The sequence below is a fragment of the Desmodus rotundus genome, chromosome 2, assembly GCF_022682495.2.
Source record: "Desmodus rotundus isolate HL8 chromosome 2, HLdesRot8A.1, whole genome shotgun sequence".
NCBI classification, from domain to species: domain Eukaryota; kingdom Metazoa; phylum Chordata; class Mammalia; order Chiroptera; family Phyllostomidae; genus Desmodus; species Desmodus rotundus.
Genome location: NC_071388.1, coordinates 161407744 through 161431211, shown reverse-complemented (window position 1 = coordinate 161431211; position 23468 = coordinate 161407744). Strand labels below are relative to the sequence as shown.

The 23468-nt window shown below is 41.0% G+C and overlaps 1 protein-coding gene across 4 annotated transcripts in view; it reads left to right on the top strand.

The window, feature by feature from the left end:
- The window catches only part of CHN1 (chimerin 1), a 156340-nt gene that overhangs the window by 120184 nt on the left and 12688 nt on the right, over positions 1–23468 (top strand). For all 4 annotated transcript variants that reach the window (XM_053918791.1, XM_053918793.2, XM_053918792.1 and 1 more), the window contains 3 exons: positions 13146–13230; positions 22013–22186; positions 22857–22934. In XM_053918791.1, coding sequence (XP_053774766.1) covers positions 13146–13230; positions 22013–22186; positions 22857–22934 — 337 coding nt within the window. The remainder of the gene's footprint in view (positions 1–13145; positions 13231–22012; positions 22187–22856; positions 22935–23468) is intronic.

The following is a 23468-nucleotide window of genomic DNA, read 5'->3' as shown; positions in this document are numbered from 1 at the left end:
AGGGCGCCAAAAACAGTATGGGGAAACAACTCATTTATTGAGTCTCCTCAATAAATGCTGCTGGGAAAACTGGATATCCACATGCAAAAGAATAAAATTGGTCCCTTACCTCAAAAATCAGAATAAAGACTTAAATATAAGCCCTGGAACCCATAAAACTACTAAAAGAAAACATAGGAAGAAAGTTTCTTGACATTGGTCTGGGGAGTGGGTTTTTGGATGACACCAAAGCATGGGCAACAAAAGCAAGAAAAACAAGTGGGATTCCATCAAACTAAAAAGCTTCTGTACAGCAAAGGAGAAGGTCAACAGAGTGAAAGGCAACCTAGATGATAGGAGAAAATATATGCAAAGCATATATCTAATAAGGGGTTAGTGTCCAAAATACATAAGGAACTCATACAACTGGATAGCAAGCAAATAAATAATCCAATTTTAAAATGGACAAAGACCTTGAACAGACATTCTCAAAAGAAGATTATACAAACTGCCAACAGGTATGTGAAAAGCTGCTCAACATCACTGGTCATCAAGGAAACACAAATCAAAATCACAGTGAGAAGTCACCTCACATGGGTTGGAATGGCTTTTATCAAAAAGACAAAAGATAACCAGGGTTGATGAGGATGTGTAGAAAAGGGAGCCCTTGCGCAATGTTGGCGCAAATGTAAATTAATATAGCAATTAAGAAAAACAGTATGGAGGTTCCTCAAAGAAATTAAAAATAAGACTACCTTGTGATCCAGCAGTAGGTAGTCTTGGAACTCCACTGGTCGTTTCCTTCGCTGTGTACAAGATTTATCATTACATGGAGTCTCCATGTCTATTTTTGCTTTTGTTGCTTTAAAATTTGGAGAGAGATTTTCAAGTTTGTCTTTCTTACTTGGAGGCTGTTAGTGGAATTTATTGGGTGGCCTATTTCTTTTGTGGAATTAAACAAACCTGAGTAGTTTAAATTTGGGGAGAGATTTACAAATTTGTCTTTCTCACTAGGAGGCTATTAGTAGAAATAGTAAGTGTACTATTTCTTTTATGTAATTAAAAACCAAATATTTTTTTTAAACCCAAACCTCAGGCCAGCCCTTGAAATTAAGATGTAGGGTTGCCACTCTTAAACACTTGAAGAAGGACCCTGGCTCTCTCTTGCAGCAGACCCTATCCTGATTCTCTTATTCCCAACCAATATCTTAATTTGAGACCCCCTGACAGACAACTATATGGAAGGTGGCATTCATTCCTTCCAGCATCTGTGTTCATCCTACTGACTTAATGTTTTAGGAAATTCGGTATTTCTAAAATGTATACCAAAGTAGAGAACCGGCCTGGCATGTGGCTCCCAACACAACAACAAGTTAAGGATGAGCACCCGTAGGAAGAACACATAATTTTAGAAAGTCACTTCTTCCAAAGTTCTGCTCTCCTAATACTTTAGTTTATGGGTCTACACAGTAATCTAACCCTCAAGGATTAGTTTTTTCCCACATTTGGGATATGTTGGTTCTTTAAAGGCAACTTTTATAGTCCCTTGTATCATCTATCTGTTCTCCCAAATTTAACTAAGGATTAAGTGTTAATTCTATCCTACTTATTTTTTAAATTAATAGAGATACATCTGTAATATTTCATATCTCTTTTTCAAAATCTTGTTTAATTGACAGACTATACTGTCATCCTTATCTTCGTGACCCACTTTGTCAACATTCCTCAGAGGACGAAGAGTCTCACGTGGGAGTGAGGCCTCCGGTGACTTTAATAAGATTGTCAGAGCATGTGCCCAAAGATGGACCTGTCATAATACCTTACCTCAGTTATTGTCTGTGTTGTCAAGTTCCCTCTTGTCTCAGTCCCCTCATTACCATCGTTAGTCAGCATTCGTTACTCGTGCGCAGTAGCACGTGACACAAAAATGTCACTGCCTTCATCAAAGAGCCCGAAGGGCAGAGAGGAGGACGTGTGTATACCGCAGAGGGAGCGGGCTAAAGGTCTAAGGAAGATACGTTTAAGTAAAGAGAATATATGCAAATACTGATTTTTCTTTCTTAAATATTTTGCCACAGTAATGCTGGCATCTGGGAAACTACCACAAATTATATTTCTGATAAACACCAAAACACCAGTAGTGTTTTTTCCCCCCAGGTTTACTCTTCTTAAATTATCTTAAGATTGCAAAATAGGAAAGCTAGTAAAGGAAGGGGAAAGAGCCCAGCGGTGTGACACTTCTGGAGAATATCATCAACTACTTATTTTCTCTATTTTTATAGTCTTTGAGGATCAAAAACAGAACTTGGATATGTTTTTTTAAAGTGTTATTCAGATGTAAAAATTAAAGAGAAAATAATATGTCCATTTTCAGGTCATAGGAACCAGGGGCTTTTTGTCATATTAAGTGACGTCCTCCAGGCGGTTGTGTTAGAGATGGTGTTTGGGCCAACTGCGTGAGTGGAGTTGCCCAAATCAGGCTGAAGATGCCAGGCTCACTCTTTCTCTTTTGTAGAACCCTCTCTGTTTGGAGTTCCAGCTCTTAACCTGTGCCACACCCTAATCAGAGTTTGCGGCTCTGCCCCACAAGCTTGGATAGTGCCCTTGTTCAGAAAGAGTAGGTCCTTCTTGAGAAATCATGGGATTTTGCTTTTGATGGTTGTTATTATAGCTTATTACTCCAATATTGTATGACATTGCTTCAGTGTGTCTTTTTTAAAAATCCATTTGGAACCCATCACTGATATTTATACCATTTGTTGGAACACATAGGAGACTTTCCATTCCAAGTGTCAGAAAGTCCAACCCATGCATGTACTCGAAGGCAAAAAAGGGAAATTATTGGCTCACAGAGTAGGAAAAGTCTGGTGTTAGTTGATCCAGGAGCCTAAAAATGCCACCAGAGCTCTGTCCCCAAGCTCTGTTTTCATTTTTAGACTGCTGGTGACAAGATGGCTGGCAGAGGCTCCAGCTCTAGACATTCTCAGGTTCTAGTCAGCTACAGTAACAGACTGGGCGAAGGGTCTGGGCCTGGCAGGCAGCTCCCCAGCTAGCTTATAGGCCCTTCTCTAAACCAGTAGCTCTGGTTTCAGGAGAGCAGAATGTGCTTATTGGCTTAGATCTAGGTCACATACTCTCCCCTGGAGCTGGGGATAGGTCACTTCCACACAGTTCACGTACACTGAGGACTGTTATCCAAAGATAAGACATTTATTCTGTGTGGCTAAAAAATAAGAAATGCCCACTGCATGAAATGACATGAAATCACCAGTTGCAGGATCCTAGGATACAACCTACTGGACGAATACAACAAGGTTAATGTAACGCTGCACTGGGAGGGATGTGCCTGTAGAGCACAGTGACGAAGGACTTCTAAAGCGTTCAGCCTATAGAAGGGACACTGAACATTTCTGATTAGGTGAATATTATTTTACACATGGAGAAACTGAAGCCCAGAAAAACAAAAATATTTGCTTTTTAAACAAAGAAAAGCTATTCTGGTAGTATAGGTCTACCAGGAGACCTGTACCACTGGAGTATTAAAGGAGGTTCTTCAGACACAAAAGGAAAACAGTATCAGATGGAAGTTTAGATCTATGCAAAAGAATAAAAAATGCCAGAAATGTTGAACATGTGGGTAAGTGTAAAAAATGTTTTTTTAATTTTAGTGCTATTAAAAGATAATTGACTGTTTAAAGCAAAAATAGTAATGCATTATGTAATTTATGCAAATAACATACATGACAACAATAACACAAAATGTGGGGTTGGGAGTATGGAAGTCTGCTGTCTTAAGATTCTGTATACCTGTACCTGCAGTAATGTAATATTATTTGGATGTAGACTGAAAAGTTAAAAAATATATTGTAGCTCTTAGGGCAAACTCTAAAAAATAAAAGTTATGTTAATAGTGGAAACAAAGTGGATTCATAAAGTATATGCCCTTCAGAAATGTGCAGGAAAGAAAAAGGAACAAAGACATGTGGAGCACTATATAAAAAACAAAGCGAGGTGGCAGGTTCAAGCCCAGTCGTATTGACAGTAACATTACGTGAAGATGGCCCCGCACTGCATTAAAGGCAGAGGTGGTCGGACTGGATAAAAAGGCAATATCCAACTGCAGCCATCCAGAGGAAACCTGCTGTGAATATAAAACACAGGCAAAAAGGAGGAAGATGTGCCATACAGACAATAATTCAAAGAAAATTAGATAGCTATATTTATACTAAACATAGTTTTCAGAGAAGAAGTATTATTGGGATTAAAATTTATGCACCTAATAATAGAGGTTTAAAATGCGTACAGCAACAACTGAATTGAGAAGTGAAATAGATAACCCACAATTATAGGTGGAGATTTCCCGCTTCTCTCTTCAGCGTTAGAACAAATAGACAAACAGAATGGAAAATCAGTAAGGCTGTAAAAGCCTTGAACAACAGTTTCAACCAGTTTGGCATAGTTGACATTGATGTAATGTTCTACTCAGCAGCAGCAGAATACCACAACACTATGCAAGTGAGCGTGGAAGAGTCACCACGACAGAAAACACCCCCGGCCATAAACTGAGTGTCAATAAATGTAACAGGATCGAAATCATACAAAGCATATTCTCTCACCACAACAGAATTAATTTCAAAATCAATAACGTCTGAAAATTTCCCCACATATTTAGAAATTAAACAGTTTACTGCTGAACAACTCATGGGTTAAAGAAATCACAAGGGGCATTACAGAAAGAAGAATACATCATATCAAGATTCCTGGAATATGGCTAAAGTAATGTGTATAGTGAAATCTTTACCATTAAATGCTTATTTTAGGAAAGCAAAAAAAAGGGTCTTAAAGAGCTAAGCTTTACCTTGAGAATCTAGAATAAGAAGAACCAAGTAACAGAAGGAAGGAAATATTACAGATAAGAGCAGCAATCAGTGAAAGAGAAGAGAAACAACAGAGAAAATCTGGATCTCTTTTACTAGAGCTTTAGGAGGGGTTTTAGCTATGTAGTTTAATAATTTCTTGTGCATTTTAGTGAAACCTTTTTCCTAATATAGGAATACTTTAATTCATGACATGTTAACAGTAAATTCTCTAGATGACAAATTTAAAACCAAGTCAAAGAGAAATTGAAACCTGATTGTGTCGAAATGTTAATATTAGTACAGTCTTGGCTTCATGGGATTGTGGGTCGTAAGATCACGTGGACTGGTCTGAGGTGTTCTGTCTCTCAGCGTTGAGTTTCGGCACCTGTAATGCAGGTGGACTGTCACTGAGCTGTGGGTTGCACACTAGTTTTTATTGCATAACCACATAGGTTCATTTATTTTTCTGTTATACATTTATACTGTAACTTTAGGAGATAGGCATTTTGAAGTATTGATTTACTGTGCTGGTATTTCAGTACTCATATTTGAATGTAAACTTTCTCATCCAAATAATGAAACTAAACTTTCAAAGGAGAAGTGTTGAGGTTATAGCAATTGACATTTTAAAACTTTAACCACAATTCATTTTAGAAGCAAAGTTCTCACTGCGGCGCCTTTAAAAATATTAATTTGTTTCTGAAATTTATAAAAAGTCTAAACATTAAACTTATGAGTCTTCCAATACTGTAAACATCCATATTTTGAAATGGAAAATACTTTTTGAGTTACTGGTTATATTTATTGTTAGTGTTTATTGTACATCTGTACCTTGTAATGTGATCAAAAGAAAGACATGAAAGGAAGGCCTGAGAACTGCCGTGTTCCCACTGCCGGACTGCTGGGTTGACGTGATGCTCCGTGTCGGGGCGGCCCTCGCAGCTCCCAGCAGAGCACTGGCACCCAAAACTGGGTGCTCTGGCAGGTTCACCTGTCTGCGCCACACGAACTCAGCTGTAATTTTAGAGATCTTTCCGCTCCCAGGGATAGGGTTGATTAGACCAGCTGGGCTAGGGAGGGGAGGGGCTACGGACATCCTCTAGGAGGCCGTAAGGAAATTTGAATCTAGAATTTCGGTGAATGTGTTGTATGAGTGGAATAATTACTTTCTGTACATGTTTACTTAAAGGTTCTGTTTTATACACCAACCAAAAAACCTTTTTATGATGTTATTCGTGTGGGAGCAGAACCAAATTATGTTGCCCTCAGTAGCTGCCCTACTAGTAAAGTAAGACTAGACTTGTTATAGTCTGACTATATCCTACCAGTGTTTTACTGTAGTTATTTTTCCTTTTTTAAGGGGATATCATTTATTTGTGGCATGACCAATGCATGTCTAGCAGGTTTTTTATGGTATCTCCCTCAATTTCAAACAGTTTTCTCACTCTTGAACCATTATGTCACTGATTTTCTGTCATTTGTCATCCTTTGCAACATGCTGCTTTGGACGGTGTGAACTACTTGTGTGGTTAAGTTGTGCCTCTGAGACCCCCTGTGAACTCCCCCTGCAGGATCTGTGGCAGCTTCTGGCTGTAGCAACTCTTAGCACCTGGGCCCCTCCCCACCGTCCAGTGCCCCCAGGCCCAGAGCCTCCCCCTTTCTGAGTGCTGTTGGCCAGTGGGTGTGCCCACCTCCCGTTCCTGATGTTCACCCGCTCTAAGCGCTGCCTAAAGCCTCGTGTCAGCCAGTGCTGTGCTTGGCGCATCCCGCCAGGACAGGAGGAGTCAGCGCAGCCCGTGTGATGCCAGTGCTGGTGGCTGAACCAGATCCAAACCTCACCGATTGTTACAGATTTTCCCTCAAGAATTACAGCTACGAGTAGTTCTGATTAGATTTAACTAAATGACAAGAAGGCATTGCCTTGATACTAAAGACACTCCTGTTTTAAGTACCCCCTCCCCACCTACTGTTTCAGGGAATCCCTACACAGCTTTGAACATTCGTTGCCAATGGTGTGCATTCTCTCCTCATGGCTTAATAGTTTAACCAAAATACTTTAACTGAAGTGGCAAAATTAGGACCAAAATTTTAAATTTCAAATCCTTTAGATCAAAATTAAGCCATCTTGATGAGACTAAATTTGGTTACTTGAAAGAGTACATCCTGGTTGCCCTGAAGATAAAAATGGAAAAAAAGGGAAAAACACCTTTCCTGCCCAGCTGTCTGCCCACCTACATTTTTTGCATTTGGTTTCGATCATCTGCTCTCTCCCTTCATCACCCAATACCATCCTGGGGAGCTGACTCGTCAGAGCCTCCCAAACGAAAAATGTCGTTCCCACTTCCGAAACAAAAGTTCATTTCCCTACTGTTCTTGTCACCTCCAGCCTAGTTTACATTTGCAGCAGGCTTTGCAGGCAGTCTTCTTGGCTGTTCGTCTGTACTCGTGCTGATTTCTAGAGGAAGTGTTAAGATGGCTCGGACGGGTAATGAAGATGGGCTGGAATTGTTTTCTCTTCCATGGCATGCATTTCTCTTCTGCCCTTCCTATTACTGACATTCAGAGTGGAGATACGAATGCCAGAATCATGATGAGAAGCAGAAGCCAGGGTTTTGGTCAGTATAGCAGTAGGTCCAGTTGAGAACGGCTTCGGTTTTTACCTCGGTCAGCGCGCAGGAGACGCGCAACCCTTAGACGACACTTAGCCTGTGCCGCGCGGGCCCCCCAGGAGTCTACCCATCTCTCGCCCTGTCTGTCCCCTTTAGCCTGGTTCTGACCGGTGCCTTCTCTGTGCCAGACTCTATTAGGGTCCATTAATGAATCCAGTCTTTCAAGTCTGTTTTTAAGGTGATTAATGTGAAAGGAGTTGTTCGCAGGTGAAAAGCAAGGTCAAATGCCATGGTAAAAAGGTTGTCTTTGTTCCGGTTGCAAGAGAAGAGGCCTTTAGAACTAGTTGCTCTGCCCTTTGTTCATGAAGGTATAATTCACGCCATGTACTCTGCCAGTCTCATTTGTCAAGATGCACCAAAACCCTTGGAGGTCACTTAGAATAAGTGTCTGAGGCCACCTTAATGTTGCTTTGCTCAGGACCATCCCTGACCTCATTAATAATGTTATACACTAACGCTGATTGCTGTTTTGGCTTATCTTACCGAACACCCTCCCCTAAGAAGTCCTTTTTGAGTCAGTTGATCAAGCAGTGGTATTTATGGAATTGATGTTTCTCACCGTATAAGCCAATGTTATTAAGACTGTACAGTAACCAGCAGACACAGAGGCAGCTCCTGCTTGTGCGAAACATTAACTAAAGACCAGTGGATGCCACAGGATAAAGTAAGATGCTGCTAATGCCCCATTCATGACAAGACCACTGCCCATCAGCCTCAACTACAAGAAGCACAGGCAAGAATCCAGAAGTTTGTTTTATTTTTGTTTTGTTTTTTTAAATGGGCTTTAAAGGGAAGATAGATGACATATTTTCTTCATTTACATTCAGTGATAGCAAAGTTCTCTTATTAGATTTCCTCATTCACATCCAAGAATCAGTGAATGGAAAAAAGAGAAGGTAATGAGGAAGGAGAAGAAAGCTGACAGCCTTGGGGAAGAAGAAGGGACAGGAAAACTAAGACACAAATGTATGAACTATACAAGTCTGGGGCCATTTAGAATTTTAAAATCCTATTAAAGATGACACATGGAAAATGTCACTAAATGGATGTCTGTTGGTTGCATCTGTTGTAAATACATCCATAGTTTTAATTCTCCGAATGCTGACCAGCTGCGGGTCACCGAGAGCAACCTATTACATTGTGGGACGTTCCAGGAAAAGGTCTCCCTGTCGTAGTCTCAGGCTTTGGCCTGAGCCACTGGGCCCTAGGAGAGCCGCTCCAGCCTCCCTTCTCCCAGATGCCACCCGGTTCTTAGCATCCTCCTAAGCAGAAAGAATACCCAAGGTGTAACTTTGGATCTTCTAATTATTGGATTCTGAGTGTCCATTATATTCTGATTTAGTCATTTTCCAAATACAACGACGCGTAGCGAGCAGAGCTGGCGGCAGGAGCAGCACCCATTCCCACTGTGCTAGGGAGGGCAGGGCAGCCAGAGGGTTCTTCTGCGTTGTGTGATTTGTCCATTGATTTTTTAAGATATCTTTTTCTGAATTGGTAAAACATGATATAAACATCACTGATTATGTAAAATCTCATGCATAATAAAACATGTAAAGCTCAAATTTAGCATAGTCACCCTTTTAAAAAGAAAGTATTTGTCACTTTTTCTTTAGTGCACTTGACCCTGGTCTCATATAACTTCACATCATTCAGGAAAGAAGCTTGCTTTCAAGTCCAGCAGCCTGTCTCTGAATTTCTGGCCTGTTCCAGTTCCTATTCCCCTCTTTTCCCAAACTCCTCATTGGCTTAGTAACTGAACTGATGACCTAATGCGTAGATACCACAGAGCAACTTCCTTAGCTTTCTGGCCTCCACGCCCCCAACACTCCTGCACAGCCTTCCTTTCCCCACTTCCCCTCCAACTCAGAGCAGGGGAAGTAATTTTCCTCTTATTCAATACCAGTCCCTGTGCCCCGAATCCCGTCTTCATTTGATGCCTTCAGGAGCCGCACTCCATGAGTTACCTCCTCTTTCGCAGAAATCTTCAATCAGCTTTCCCTCGCCGCTCACTTCCAGACCTGTTGTCCTACTTGTGTTCCTCCTGTTAATGCCATCCTCCCCCAGTCACCAAGCCTGAAACCCTAACAGTTAGCCCGCGTGCTCCCCGTCTCCAAGCCCTGCTGACTCTGCCCCCGCACATCTCTTTGCCCCTTTCTCTTGATCACCACTGCCTAAGTCTAGACTGCACCACCCATTACCCAGACCACCGCCACAGCACCCCGCCCATTCCGTCCCCTTCCAGCCTGTCCCCCTTCCTTGACTGTGTTGCCCTCCTTCAAAACGTTCAGTGGCCTTGCCTTGCTCATTAGGTAAAGTATAAATTGGTAGGCATGGAAAAGGCCCTGTCTGCCTCATCTCCTACCTTGCCAGCCATTCCCACCTCCATCTTCCTTGGAATTCACTAAACATCTCATTGTTTCGCTCATGCATGTGCCTTTGGTTTCCTTCTACCAGCCTCTCCTGTGTGCCCTCCAACACGCACACCTCCGCAGGTCCCTGGGCCAACCCTGCTCGTCCCTGAACACTCTCAACTCTTGGGCTGCATCTTAGGCCTGAGCAGTGCCCCTCCCCCAGCTTCCCTCATACTTGGGAGATGCAGTTCCAGTTGAGCATTTTCACGGTGCATTTCATGGGAGTAACCCACAATGCATTGCTTGACCCAATATCCTTTTTATTGTTGTATATGTCATCACGTAGCAAATGTTTATGAATAATAAAAATGATTGATGAGTGAAGTCTCTGTTCTGGTGACCTCTAGGGGAATAAAAAAGAGGAAAATGCTGCAATATTCAATGTGTACAAATGCAGTCCAGCATCAGAGCCACAGAGGCCACAAAACAAAATTTAAGAAATAAGAATTTTAGATACAAAAATTCAAGAGGGAATTCAGGTAAACCCTATTATACAAATAGAAGTTTTGTAAACTTCTGGAACTTCAGTGTCAATTTCTACCACTGTTTCTTGGAGAGCTATATAAGAAACTTTCCAACTTTTTTTTTTTAATTAAAAACTACAAAAGCAGCCCCAAATCACTTAGGATGCCTTTATAAAAAGCTGTCCAAGAAAGAAATATGTAAATAGTTTCCTAAAGTTTGCTTTCTGAGACGACCGTGGGATCCTTGCCTGCTCAGACAGTACAGCTCTTTCTTCAGCATGTGTAATGTGAAGACATGTCCCACATTTCTGAAGTGCCACACTCACTATTTCTCTTGTGAAAGGAGGAAGAGAATTGGTTCTGTAATATATCATAACATCTCAGCACCCAGTGCTATTTGCAAGAGCCCTTCCTAAAGTAATCTCACTCCATCTACCCTGCTTTTGTGCTCCCTGTGTAACTTTAGGACCCTTTACCGTGAGATAACTGGCAGGCACAAAACTGGGACTTCCTGCACACTTCTAGTGCCTTGTCATTAACCTCACCACGGTAAGTGAGCCTGGACTCTCCTGAGATCTGGCAACCTAGAAGCCACTTTGTATCCCAGGGACTTTCCCTAAAAATAACTTCACACTCCTATAGCTATTCATGTATGATTCTGTAACCTTTTTAGGAGTCAGTGCTATCTATTTCACACATTCTCCTCGGAGTAAAGCAAGATTGCATACTTTGTTCGCTTTTATTCACTCCGAGGAGCATGGACCAATCCAAAGGCATCTCAGGCTATCTGAATGTTGATCTTGGGCTCTGCTTCAGGAACTTCAGGAAATACTTTCAATTTACAGACTCTGAACATCATTAACAATCCAGAAGCAACTGTGTCCACATCCCTGGCGCTTTTCCATAAAAGACATGAAAGGGATTATGGCCTTCTTTTCAAAGTCAGCTCGATGTTTAGTACTCAAGCTAACGTGGCAGTTACAAGAGTTACAAGCACATACCTATTGGAATGAACCCCAGGTTATCCATTGCATGTGGATATTTTACCAGTAGTAGTATATTGAATTCCGATGTACCATATTTCATTGACTCTACTATGTACTCTCTTTTCACTTTAACATCTCTCAGATTGGTGTTTATCTTACAATCAGTGGCTTGTCATAATTTAATTGACATGGTTTTTCTAAATGGAGTTTGCAGAGTGGGGCAAAAGTAGGTTTACATTTGTGATTACACACATGAAACAGTTTATTCCTGTATTGTTATTTATTAATTATTGTATTATTTTTCATACAAATAACTGTAAACCTACTTGTGCCCCCCTCTGTATGCGTCTCAGTGTAAGTCTTATGTTCAACAGCATCTTAAGTTTGAGGAAATGAGCTATATATACAAAACTACCTCTACCTCTTGAAAATCATTTCCTTGGTTTCTATGACCTATTTGAGACATAAATAGAACAGTAGTAAAAGTGACAATTTTAGCTGTGAATTTCATTATTTGCAGTAGCTGTTTCGGCAGATATTATGTTAGAATCAAATTGTCACACTGTGATATCCATTCTCTTGTATTACTGTCTTCTGCAGGAGGAAATCATATAAATAATTGTCACAAGTAAATGTGACTTGATGCAGCTCAATGACTTCCTTGTTGCCTCTCACTTTTCTTTTAACTTACTTCTTGAGTGCATTTTCAGCCAATATTTGCTCAGAAATCTTAAAGTGTTATTGATAACGCAGTTTTTTTAGTTTCTAATGTTTGGGGTTTGGGTTCATTGCTTTCCTATTTGGCCGATATTTTTCCATCTGAGTTAAGGTGGAATCCCTTCTCTTTCCTACGCATAGAACTCCATGGGTGTCTTGGCACTGGAGTCCTTTCTTCTTTGCATCCCTTTCTTAGGGGTAAAGGAATCAAATGCAGCATAACCTTTATGAGCTGGAATGATTACTGAATAATTCCTATGCTGAAACGGCGTTCCTGACTAACTGTAGTTTGTAAAATATATCCATTCTCTTCACTAACATAGTAAGTATCAAGTAGTTTTGAACAGAGATTGGCCCTTTTTGATTCAGTTGTGACCAGTCACTAAGTATCACCTTCAACATCTGTGTCCCTAACTGTGGTCACAGAGGACAGAAGGTGGACATCCGGCAAAACCCTTCACAGGACGCAGACACACTCTGCATTGCTCCTTACGCTTTTGCATGTTGTGGTGCTCGAGAAACGCCAGTGTTGGTATAACGCATACATGAGGCTGCCTACAGCTGGAAGGAACAGTTGGAAAACTCCCACGTGGAAATTATTTTCAAAAGTAAATTGCAGTAAGTTTGATTTACCACCATCTCTAAAAGGAAGAGGAAATCAAACTCTGAAAGAAATTTTACCTGCTTGTCAGTTTTACTCAACTAGGGTTTTGCCAAGTGTAATCATCATGTCACGCCTCCACGGCACAGACTGTGGCTTGTATGTGCCATAGTTTCTGGACTGTAAGACGCACCCCCCCCCAAATTTGGGAGGAAAATGGGGGTGCGTCTTATAGTCCAAATGTAGCTTACCTGGCTGGCTGGGGGCGGCGGTGGAGTAGGGTTTTTTTGTTTGTTTGGTTGGTTTTTTCCTATTTTCCTCCTCTGAAACCGAGGTGCATCTTACGGTCCGGTGCATCTTACAGTCCACAAAATACGGTACGTGTATTAGCACTGTGACAGGGGACAACCTCCTCACCTGTGTGCTTCCCTCAGCCACTTAGTCTCTACTCTTTTGCAGGTCCATACGTTCAGAGGGCCGCACTGGTGCGAATACTGTGCCAACTTCATGTGGGGGCTCATTGCTCAGGGAGTGAAATGTGCAGGTAAGAGCTCCTCCCTCTCACCTCATCGAGGAAGCTGGGAAGTTATAAGGAATTTGGGGTTTTGCACAGCAGGCCAGATCCTGGTTTGCTCATAATAGACATGCAGCAGTCTGGTTTTCCAGGCGGCCACTTTGGAAATTGGTGTTTTATCTGCCCTTAAGCTTGTACTTAATGAACAGCAGTCAAGGGATCTGGTGTTAGTCCATTAAAAAGAGAAGTCAGCTTGTTCAAAAAGTCTGATAAAAGAAGATAAAAGTAAGGCAGTTATATTTAACTGTTGCTTTTGATGTTGCAGGAACTAAATTTATAAAAATGATTTTTTTTTAAAGCAGTATACAGGGGCCTGTGATTGTTGCCATGGAAACTGAATTTAAAGATAACTTGCTAAGCTGGATTGTCCTTGCTAAATTTTTGTGAAATCAAATTGAAGCTTTAAGAGTCTGTGAATTTATCTTCAGAGAGGGTTACCAAATTCTGAAAAAACACTTAGTCACTAGTATTTTGTGACATTTTGAAATTTTGAATAAGCCAAATCTTTTTTTATAAAGTATGACCATAGTGTTTTGGGGTTTAAATTCAGAAACTTCTAAGATTTACACATAAAGAAATAACCAACTGAGGTATTTATTGAAATGCTTTATGAAATATGTGGTTATTCACATCATGTGAAATTCATTTGTATATAACAGCTACACAGAGTATCGGCCATGTATTCAAACTACTCTAAATTTTGGCATAAGCTTCAAGATAACCACTTACATTTTACATGCATAGTGTTTGGTCCTAGAAGTTTCTTTCTGCTATTTAAATTGTAAAACTGAAAAATATCTTCTTACATGTTGTTTAGCATGAAGCTTAACACTAAAAATGTATGCATACTAACAGTAAAGTATTTAAAAATGGTAACTATGGTAATTCTGTCCAATCACTGTAAAAATCCATGTTTCTTTTGTGGCATGATTTTTAATGCAATCTTTTTGTTGTCCGTTATGTGTAGAAACTTCTGGGTTCCGATTGTTCTTATTTCTGAACTGTGTTTTTTATTAACAAGGTACAATATGCATTGCAAATGAATGTTTCAAATCACCCTTCTTCTGTTGTTATTCCCTTAGTATCACTAAGACATGATAAAGTTCAGGCATATAGCACTAGCCAAACCCATTCAAGGACCTGCCTCAGGGAGGGATGAGAATGCCCCGAGTGTTGACTTTGACCTCTGCAGTGATGTCCCTTAGGGAGAGTCTCGGCTCAGATCCTGTCTAACTCCTCCATTACCCTAGAGGGATGACCCCTCCGCATGCGAGTCTCTGCCCAGGGAGTAAATGAAAACAATGTTAGGATCTGGCCTGCGCCTACCCAGAGTCAGTGTGAGGAGCCGTCCTTGGGAAGGCTATGGTCGAGCCTTTGAGCTGGAGGGGAACACGGCGGGTCATGAAGTGTGGTGGTGTTAAGACCGTCTGTGTTGTTGTAGTTTTTCCAGAGCAAATGGAGTCATCTTTCCACTTGCTCAGGGAGGGACAGTCTCAATTCAATAAGCCTGGGTTGCCTTATGACACAGCCTTGTCCAGCTGAGACTGCAACAGTTTCTTAAACACTTTATTGCTGTCACTCACTTAAAAGCGTTTCTTTTACTAGAGTGTGTATTGTTTACTTTTGAAAGAGTGAAGGCCACTGGGTAAGAATTCTGAGTCACCTATTAGAAGAGAACAGGTACAACGCCTGTGAATAATCTTTGTCAATATGCCTCGTTCACAAGTCATGTTTGAGAGATACGTCTCGGAACACTACAGTAGTGATCGTGTGAAGAAAAGGAGAAAGCACATGATTCACTCCATCCCACAGCCGCCTGTATCGATAACCTTCACCTCTTGTGAGGATTAGAGGGCAGGGATTGAAAGAAAAGCCTTGAGATTTTTTCATTTTATATTACATCTTGTCCTTAAAAGCAGCATTCTGTGTGATTTGAACCATGTTAATGTATAACATAAGAATAAGTCAGCTCATTATTTTTAGTGTGGAAACTTGGTATTTGAATTACTTCTGTTTTCTGTGATGACTAATTACATTTGATTGACAGTGGGATTCTTAGGTCTGAAGTGGCCCATCCTGACCATGCACTTTATCTAAAACACAATGCAGAAAATTAACAACTTAGAACTGACTGGTGGGCTAAACAATGGCTCCCCAAAGATTTCTACATCCTAATCCTCAGAACCTTAGAGTATGTTACCTTTCCTGGCATAAGGGACTCTGTGATGAAGTTAAGGATTTTGAGATGGGAAAAGTGTCGGGATTGTTGGGGTGAGCCCAGCGTAATCGCTATCACAGGGGGACATAAGAGGGAGGCAGGAGAAAAGATGTAAGGACAAAAGCACAGGTCATAAAAGAGAGACGATGCTCTGCCTCTGGCTTTGAAGACAGAGGAAGGGGGCCAGGAACCAAGGAATGCAGGCAGCCTCTAGAAGTTGGAAAAGGCAAAGGAAAGAAACAGATTCTCCATTAGAGCTTCCAGAAGCAACACAGGCCTGCCAACACCTGGATTTCAGCCTAGTGAAACTGATTTTGGACTTGTGACTTCCAGAACTGTAAGATGACAGACTCATGTTGTTTTCAGCCACTAAGTTTGAGGTAATTTGTTACAGCAGCAATAGGAAACTAATGTACTAGCCACTGAACTTTAAAGATATTATTATTATACTTCCAAAGAAAAATGGCAGGCTTACTGCCTGTCAAAAGAGAGATGTATTTATCTGCTTTTGATCCCTAAAACAGCTTGCTTTGTTCTGGTTTCTTTTTCAAAATCCACCAAGGCACAAAGCTTGTCAGGAATTTTTAAAAGAGTGTTTGCCAAAAGCAGCAATTTTGTATCCCACCACCCCCCTCTTTTTTTTTTTTTAACATCATATAAACTGTTGGGTGGTGTCACAATGACCAGACTGGCAGAGTTGCTGTAGGAATCAGACCGAATCCAGCTAATAGCAGGCAAGCTCTCAAAACTCCAGGCTTGCTGCTACACGCTCCACAGCCGAGGAGGACAGCTGGTGGAGCAGCAGGGGTAATCGTGAGCACACCGAATAGGATCTTTTCAACCCCCCAACACACGGTTCCATAGTAGGCATTCAGGGTGGTCTCCCCACCTCTTAAAAGTCAGTAAAGGGACGTACAGGAGAGCACCTAACCGCAGTTTGGCAGTGGTGCTCCTCCCACTAAAATCGTCATGAATGACGTAGGTAGCCTTGAAAAGTAAAGTTCAAAGGGTCATCATTGCTCAGATAGAATAGTTTTCGCAAACCACTTTTCCCTTCTTTATGAAAAGTAAGCTGACAGGTTAAAGTAATATTATTATTATCTATATAATCATTGAGATGGCCAAACATCCCTGGCATCCAAAAGACTGTTCCACAAGCATTCCTGAACTGCTTTCACATTAGCCTTACCAGAATATTCTAAGAAAACAGCCAGATAATTTTGTTGTGAATCAGACATATCAACTTAGCATTGGTCATTTATTAATGTGACTTCATTTTTCCAGTGTATTATCATTACTGCCAGCCCCCAAAAGGAAAGGGCAGCTGTTTTTTTTCCTAATAATAAGGAGTATTTATTACTTCAAATCTACAAGCATTTAACTTCTAGGTTGAAGAAAGGAAGTGGAAGTAATGTCTTTATGTAGTTACTGCTCTGACTGACTGTACCTAAAATGTTACGTTTGTCCTTGTAAGCCAGGAAGAAATTGGTTAGACTTGCTTAAAACTTCTATGTAGTCCCCCCTTAATTGAAAGTAGTATTTTCATAAATACCCCAAAGAACAAGGTATTTTTCCTGATTTGTTTATGAGACTTCTGATGTATATTAGAAATAGGTATTTCCACTTTTCCTGGATGGAGGGGGTGGGCAACTAAGAAATATGTTTAAAAATAGGATTTTTATTTGCAATTATTTAAAATATGAACTCTCATAGAACAGAATGAATCATTTACTTTCAAAACACATTAGCGTTGCCTGTTAATCCTATCAATAGAATGTACATAATATAAGCTATTTATTTCAAAAAGTAGATTTCTGTGCTTTCTAAATATGAAGCATAAATTATGTTTTTTAAAGAAAATTTGAGTAGCCTAAAGTTAGCAGTCTATATAATACCAATAGTTCATTAATAAAGGACAGAATAAAACATGATTTAAATTTTTTATTCTTCCTTTTATATGTTTACTCTGTGCTTATTAACTGAATAATTGGGAGAGGGAAATATAGTTTAATTGTAACATAAAAATAACCTACCAAACCAAGAGATGCAACAAATGAAAGGATTTTTTATGGACTTTTTTTTCATTTACAGTGTAGATCTTCCCTGGGAGAAATGGAACTGTATAGGAGTTATATGACTTTAATAAATAAGTATGAAAACCAAATAAAGTCTTAACGGCAAACTGAAATACTGATATACTGCTAGTCCTTGAAGCAGCAATTTTCAGAGCAAGCTCAGAGCTGGTATATTGCACTGTGAACTTAAGGGCATAAAGATGCTTTATTTTAATGATTTTGCCCTATCCTTGGTCTTCTGAAGAACTTCTTATCAAATCCTGCCAAAAATTTGGCCTTTGACATTTATAATATTGGGTATAACATATTGTCCCATAGTTTAATTTTATTCAAATGGAAGAAAGAATATCAGTTTAAAAAAAACTAATATTTCAGTTTTTTTGATATTTCCTCTGCCTTAATTACCTAAATCTAAGCTTTTTCATCACTCTGTCCAGTTTTCACTGAGCTGCAAATGACTGGGGCCTTAGAGAAGAATTATGTGGGCACCAGAAAAGCCCAGAGCCCACCAGTGCCAACAGCAATGGCGGAAACTAATCCCAAGGAAGGCTTGCTCTTCCTGGCCAAAGCCCTGGGAAAAGCCCACCTGGGCAGAAATCTTAGGACCCTGTGGATGTTTAAAATGGGAGGTAACTTCCAATATTCAAAGGGAAAACACTAGTATTAACATCAGACCATCAGTGCCACTCAGGTGTTTTGATATTATGTGGATGCATCAAAATTTTACTATTTTGCTTTCTACTGGATTTCCATTTAGAGTTTACGCAAAGGGAAAGAATATGACAAAACAAGAATATAATGGGTAGGTTTTATCACTGCTTTTTAAAAGTCTTTGCCAAATCATTCATTTATATACTTATATGTGTGTGTGTGTGTGTGTGTATCTATCTATATATATATATACACACACACACCAGTAAAATACGGCAGTATCTTTTAACCTGAAGTATATGCAACGAGTAATGGGTACAATACACATTACTGAATAAGAGGTTGAGAATAGCAAGTTCACCTCCAACCCTAAAAACTAACCCAGAGCCCTTGGCGCACCACTGGTGAACGTGGTGTGTATCCCTCAGTGGGAGGAGCACAGGCCCGGACTCAGGAAGCCAGGGTTTAAATCTCTGCTTTCTGGCAGAGCGGCTTTGTTTTGCTGTCTTTGCGAAATGGCCCTGGGATGAGTGGTTGCCGACACCCCTTTCCAGCTGGATCTGTGATTTCCGTGTACCCACTTAAAAAGTAGGAGGCACATCAACATTATTGTTAGATTAGGGAGCTTTGCTGATTTTTATACTTGGGAAACACTATGTAAGAGTTTTTCCCTTTCTGGATGAGATGAATAAATAGGTTTCATTTTTTTTCCCTCACAACAACAACAAAATTCCCTGGACAAAATACACACCTCCACTGTCAGAAGACTCTGAACGCTGGAGAAAGGAAGGATGGCTGACTAGGGACCTCAGGACTCAAGGAACACAGCCACAAGTTGCCTCACGGTGTTTTGGATTTTCTTTTTATTTTTTTTAACCTCCTGTGTTTTCCAGCCCAGGCATTAGAAAAACTCACAACCCTTAAATGCCAACAGGCACAGACAAAAAAAAAAAGAATCCCAAGGAAAGCCTGCCCTCCCTGGCCGAAGCCCTGGGAAAAGCTTAGTTCAGCCGGACAGAAATCTTTTAGCCACCCCTACCGTTCTCCAGGTGAACGCTGGGGAAAAAGCAGCAGCTGTCTGTGGGTAGGGCGCTGTTTCCCAGCCCCCTGCAATAATAAGGCTGCATTTCTCTCCTGTGTGTCTGAGTGGAGCTGTTTTCCATCACCATATTGCAGGAGGAAAGTGGCACCCACCCTTGGGTGCCTGTGGGTGGGATCCTGACTCTCATCCCCACCCACTTCTATAGTAGCAGCAGGACCCTCTCAGCCCAAGCCTGGGCAGGGCCCTGCCTTCACCCCTCACCTGCGTTAATGAGACAGCTAGGACTGTCTTCCGTGCCACTCATCCTCAGTGGCACATCTTCTGTGCCCCTTGGTGGGCACACCCGACTTCCATCCCTGCCCTGCAGTAACTGGGAGGCGGTGGCCCTGTCCTCCCCAGCATGTCGGGGAGAGTCCTGCCGTTTGGGTGACATGCAAATGGGGCAGGCAAAACAACACTGCGTAAACATTACAAGGGCTCTGTAACCGGAGGCTGACATTCGAACCATGGCCTGCAAAAGTGAGCCAGGATGGAGGCTGCAATGTGTACTCTAAATCTAAAGTTTGCCTACCGGCTAAAATGGAAGATTTCAATAGGAACCAGAGTCTGTAACCCTCAAAATACCCACAATACAGTTCAGGATTACACTTCATTCCATGAACCAGGAAAATCTCAACGCAGCTGGAAAAACAACCAACCAACCAACCAACCAACCAACACACACCAATCTTGAGATGGCACCGAGGCTGGAATTGCCAGACAAGAAAAGCAGCTATCACAAAAACGCCCCAGTGAGCAATTATGAACATTCTTAAAACAAATAAAAACAGGATGTATCAGAAAAGAAATAAAAATATAAAAAAGAACTAAATGGAAATTTTAGAACTGAAAATGTATTAACAAACTCACTGCATGCGCTCAGTAGCAGAATGTAGATGACAGGAAGATATCAGTGAACTTGTAGATAAATAGCAATTACCTAATTCAAATAAGAGGGAGAGAACAGATTTGTAAAAGTGAACTGAGGCCTGTGGGACAATAATAGGAGATTTAACTTTTGTGTTGTTGGAGTCCCAGGAGAGGATAAAGAGGGACAGAAAAAGTACTTGAAAAACTAGTGGCTGAAAACTCCCCAAATACAGTAAGAGCAGCCAGAGAAAAATAATGTGCCTATTTGGAGAGGCCTTAATGCAAATGAAACGTATTAAGACCAACGTAGGTGAGGAAGCATCTATGGCCTCCGGCATCCAAGTGCTTCAGGACTATAGGTAATCAGGTCTGACAAACAGGATGAACCCAGAGTTCAGCTTAGCTCCTGACCTCAAGCCGCTATGGCGATGCCGAGTGACAGCGCTGGGACTTGCACAGGAGAGGCTTCTCAGAGCGCTGTTCGGCAGCATAACAACGTCCTGATGAGTAGTTACAATTCACTTACATGTTAGCACTTCACTGCCACATATAACTGGATTGCAGCATCACTGAAAGTCGTAGTAAGGAGGATGATCACCAGCATTTGTCTAACATTGTGTAAGGTGCTGAGCACCTCGAACGCAATGGTTCATTAATTCTCATAACAATTCTGTGAGGTCAGTGTTGTGCTCCCCTTTCTGCCGAGACAGCACGCAACACTGCAGCTGTCCGAGGACACGGACAGTTGTCGAGGGATTGCACGTGATGGCCAGTGGTGTCACTAAGGCCTGGTCGTACACTGCGTATGCCCCGCCTGGGCCGGATCTACAAGAGGTCAGCATCAGGTTTTCATGAACCTGAAAACAAATGTTGTTTTTAAAAACATAGAGATGACATTTATTTTAGTTAAATTATTCAGCAGTGATTTATCACTCCTGAGTCCAAATTAAGAAAATATTTCTGTTCCTCTCTATTCCTTACTCTTGTTGAAAATAAATACTAACTAGAAATATTGAGGTTCTAGCATCTCAGAAGTTATAACCCAGTAAAATTACAAAGCAAAGGAATAATGTCCGTGGCGGCACTATGGGGTAGGTGTTATAACCATGGACTCCAGAATCATCCGTAGGCTTGAGTCTCAGCTCCCCACAGACTAAACGCACGACCTTGGGTACATTTCTTAACAACTATGTGCGTGGTTTTATAAGGTTTATAAAATGAGAAGAGTAATAGTACCCATTTCATAGAGTTTTGTGGGTTTAAATGAAATAACAATTGTAAAGCACTTAGAATAGTGTTTGGTGTTAGTAAGCTGGTGATAATAGCAGTAACGAAAAATAACCATAGTTGTTTTTAGCTACTAATCAGTTATGTATTTTATATATAAAGGATTGTGAATAAATACAAGTATGAGCAGCCCCATTTTAAGAGGGCCCCAGGATACTCTTTGGAGGTCTAGTTCCTCCTCATACAAATGTGTTAAAATGCAGTTATATCCCACATTGTGTATATTTTTCTGTAACTTTAAATGGATAAAATTTTAGTGGGCTAATTGGCATAATATTACATTTTGTAGACATTTAATTAAACATTTATGAATTTGGTTTGTTCTGGTTTGGTTGGAATTCTCCTGAGGTTATACAGCAAGCAAATGGTGAAACCTGAGTTAGAAGTTTGGTCTTCTGACTTAAAACCCAAAAGATTTTGCAAGAGAAGTGATGGGAAGAACAGGAGCCGCTGGGAGCTAGTCCTTCTTAAACCTAATGCAAGCAGGAGTACCTTTGCTAAAATAAACAGTCTGGAATGCTCAGTACTCTAAAACAATAATGACTTTTTTCTGTCTCCATTCTTTTTTAGATTGTGGTTTGAATGTTCATAAGCAGTGTTCCAAGATGGTCCCGAATGACTGTAAGCCAGACTTGAAACATGTCAAGAAGGTGTATAGTTGTGACCTGACAACACTCGTGAAAGCCCACATCACTAAGCGGCCGATGGTGGTGGACATGTGCATCCGGGAAATTGAATCTAGAGGTGAGGCACTCCCGGGCGACTAAGGGCCATTGGGATTCACCACCAGGGCCAGTCCCGATGCTGTGGTGCCTCGTTGCACAAACCAGTTGTCTTCTGACAGTTATGGGGGATGATTTCAGATGGCAGATGATCTGAAATGAGTTAATTTAGCAAGGAGTTAAACAGCTTGAGTTAAAAGTCGGCATGTATATACCATTCACTTTTCAGTTTTTTATATATTTTTCTTGGGTCCAAGATGCAAAGGTACCACGTTCTATTAAAACTGCCCTGGGCCAGACACCAGCGCTGCACTCTAATTTTTCTTTCCCACTTGGGAAAAATTGCTACAGGCCTATTAATACAGTTTATCTGAGTCTTCTGTTATGTAAAAGAACTATGGTGTCATTGAGGTAATGAATTATTTCCCTTAAGACTTAACATATTTGATCTAATTAGACAAAGTGATGAGCCAGCTCACAAATATCCAGGTGACAGTAGGTCGGAGTCAAAAAGCGGTGAGTGAAATGGGTTTATTTTAGGAGGAAAGTGTGAAGAGATTTCTAAACATGTATATTTTATCATTCTTTCTGACACATTACTCCCCCAGCTTAAAGTGTGGCAAGAAGTTAAAATTTAAAGAAAAAGCATGATTCCAAAGAGACTAATTAGCACCCTTGCTTTATTTTTGCAGGTCTGAATTCTGAAGGCCTGTACCGAGTGTCAGGCTTTAGTGACCTAATTGAAGATGTCAAGATGGCTTTTGACAGAGGTGTGTTCTCCGGCATGTTCGCTAACTTCGGGCAATGATACTCTCTGCCAAAAAGGCACAGTATCGCGTGTTACTCCGTGCATCACTTTCCTAGACCATTGGTGCTTGTGATACCAAATAAAAAGACTTAGCTTACGACTTTTAAAAATTATTTTTATCGATTGTAAGTATTAAACCGTTACATTTCAAGGTGAGAAAGAAGCATATAATTTTACTATATTACCAATATTTGAATATCCAAGGCAGTCTGTGTTCATGCAAATATATGCAAAGCAATTAAATTTTCCAAGAAAAGCATGGAGAAATGGGAGTGGTGGGGCCTAAGCCTTTGCAGAGCTCCGATTTCCCACGTTGGAGTGGCCCCTCTAACTGCCTGCGTTCCATGCTTCCTCCTCACCTTTGACTCAGTGGAGACCCCAGTCCTGACTCTTGTGTCAGGACAAGAAGCTGAGAGGAGCCAAGGACCTTCTTCTGGCTGAGGACCCGTCCCCCTGTGGGAGGAGGGGCCCAGCCAAAGAAGAGCTCAGTGGGGCC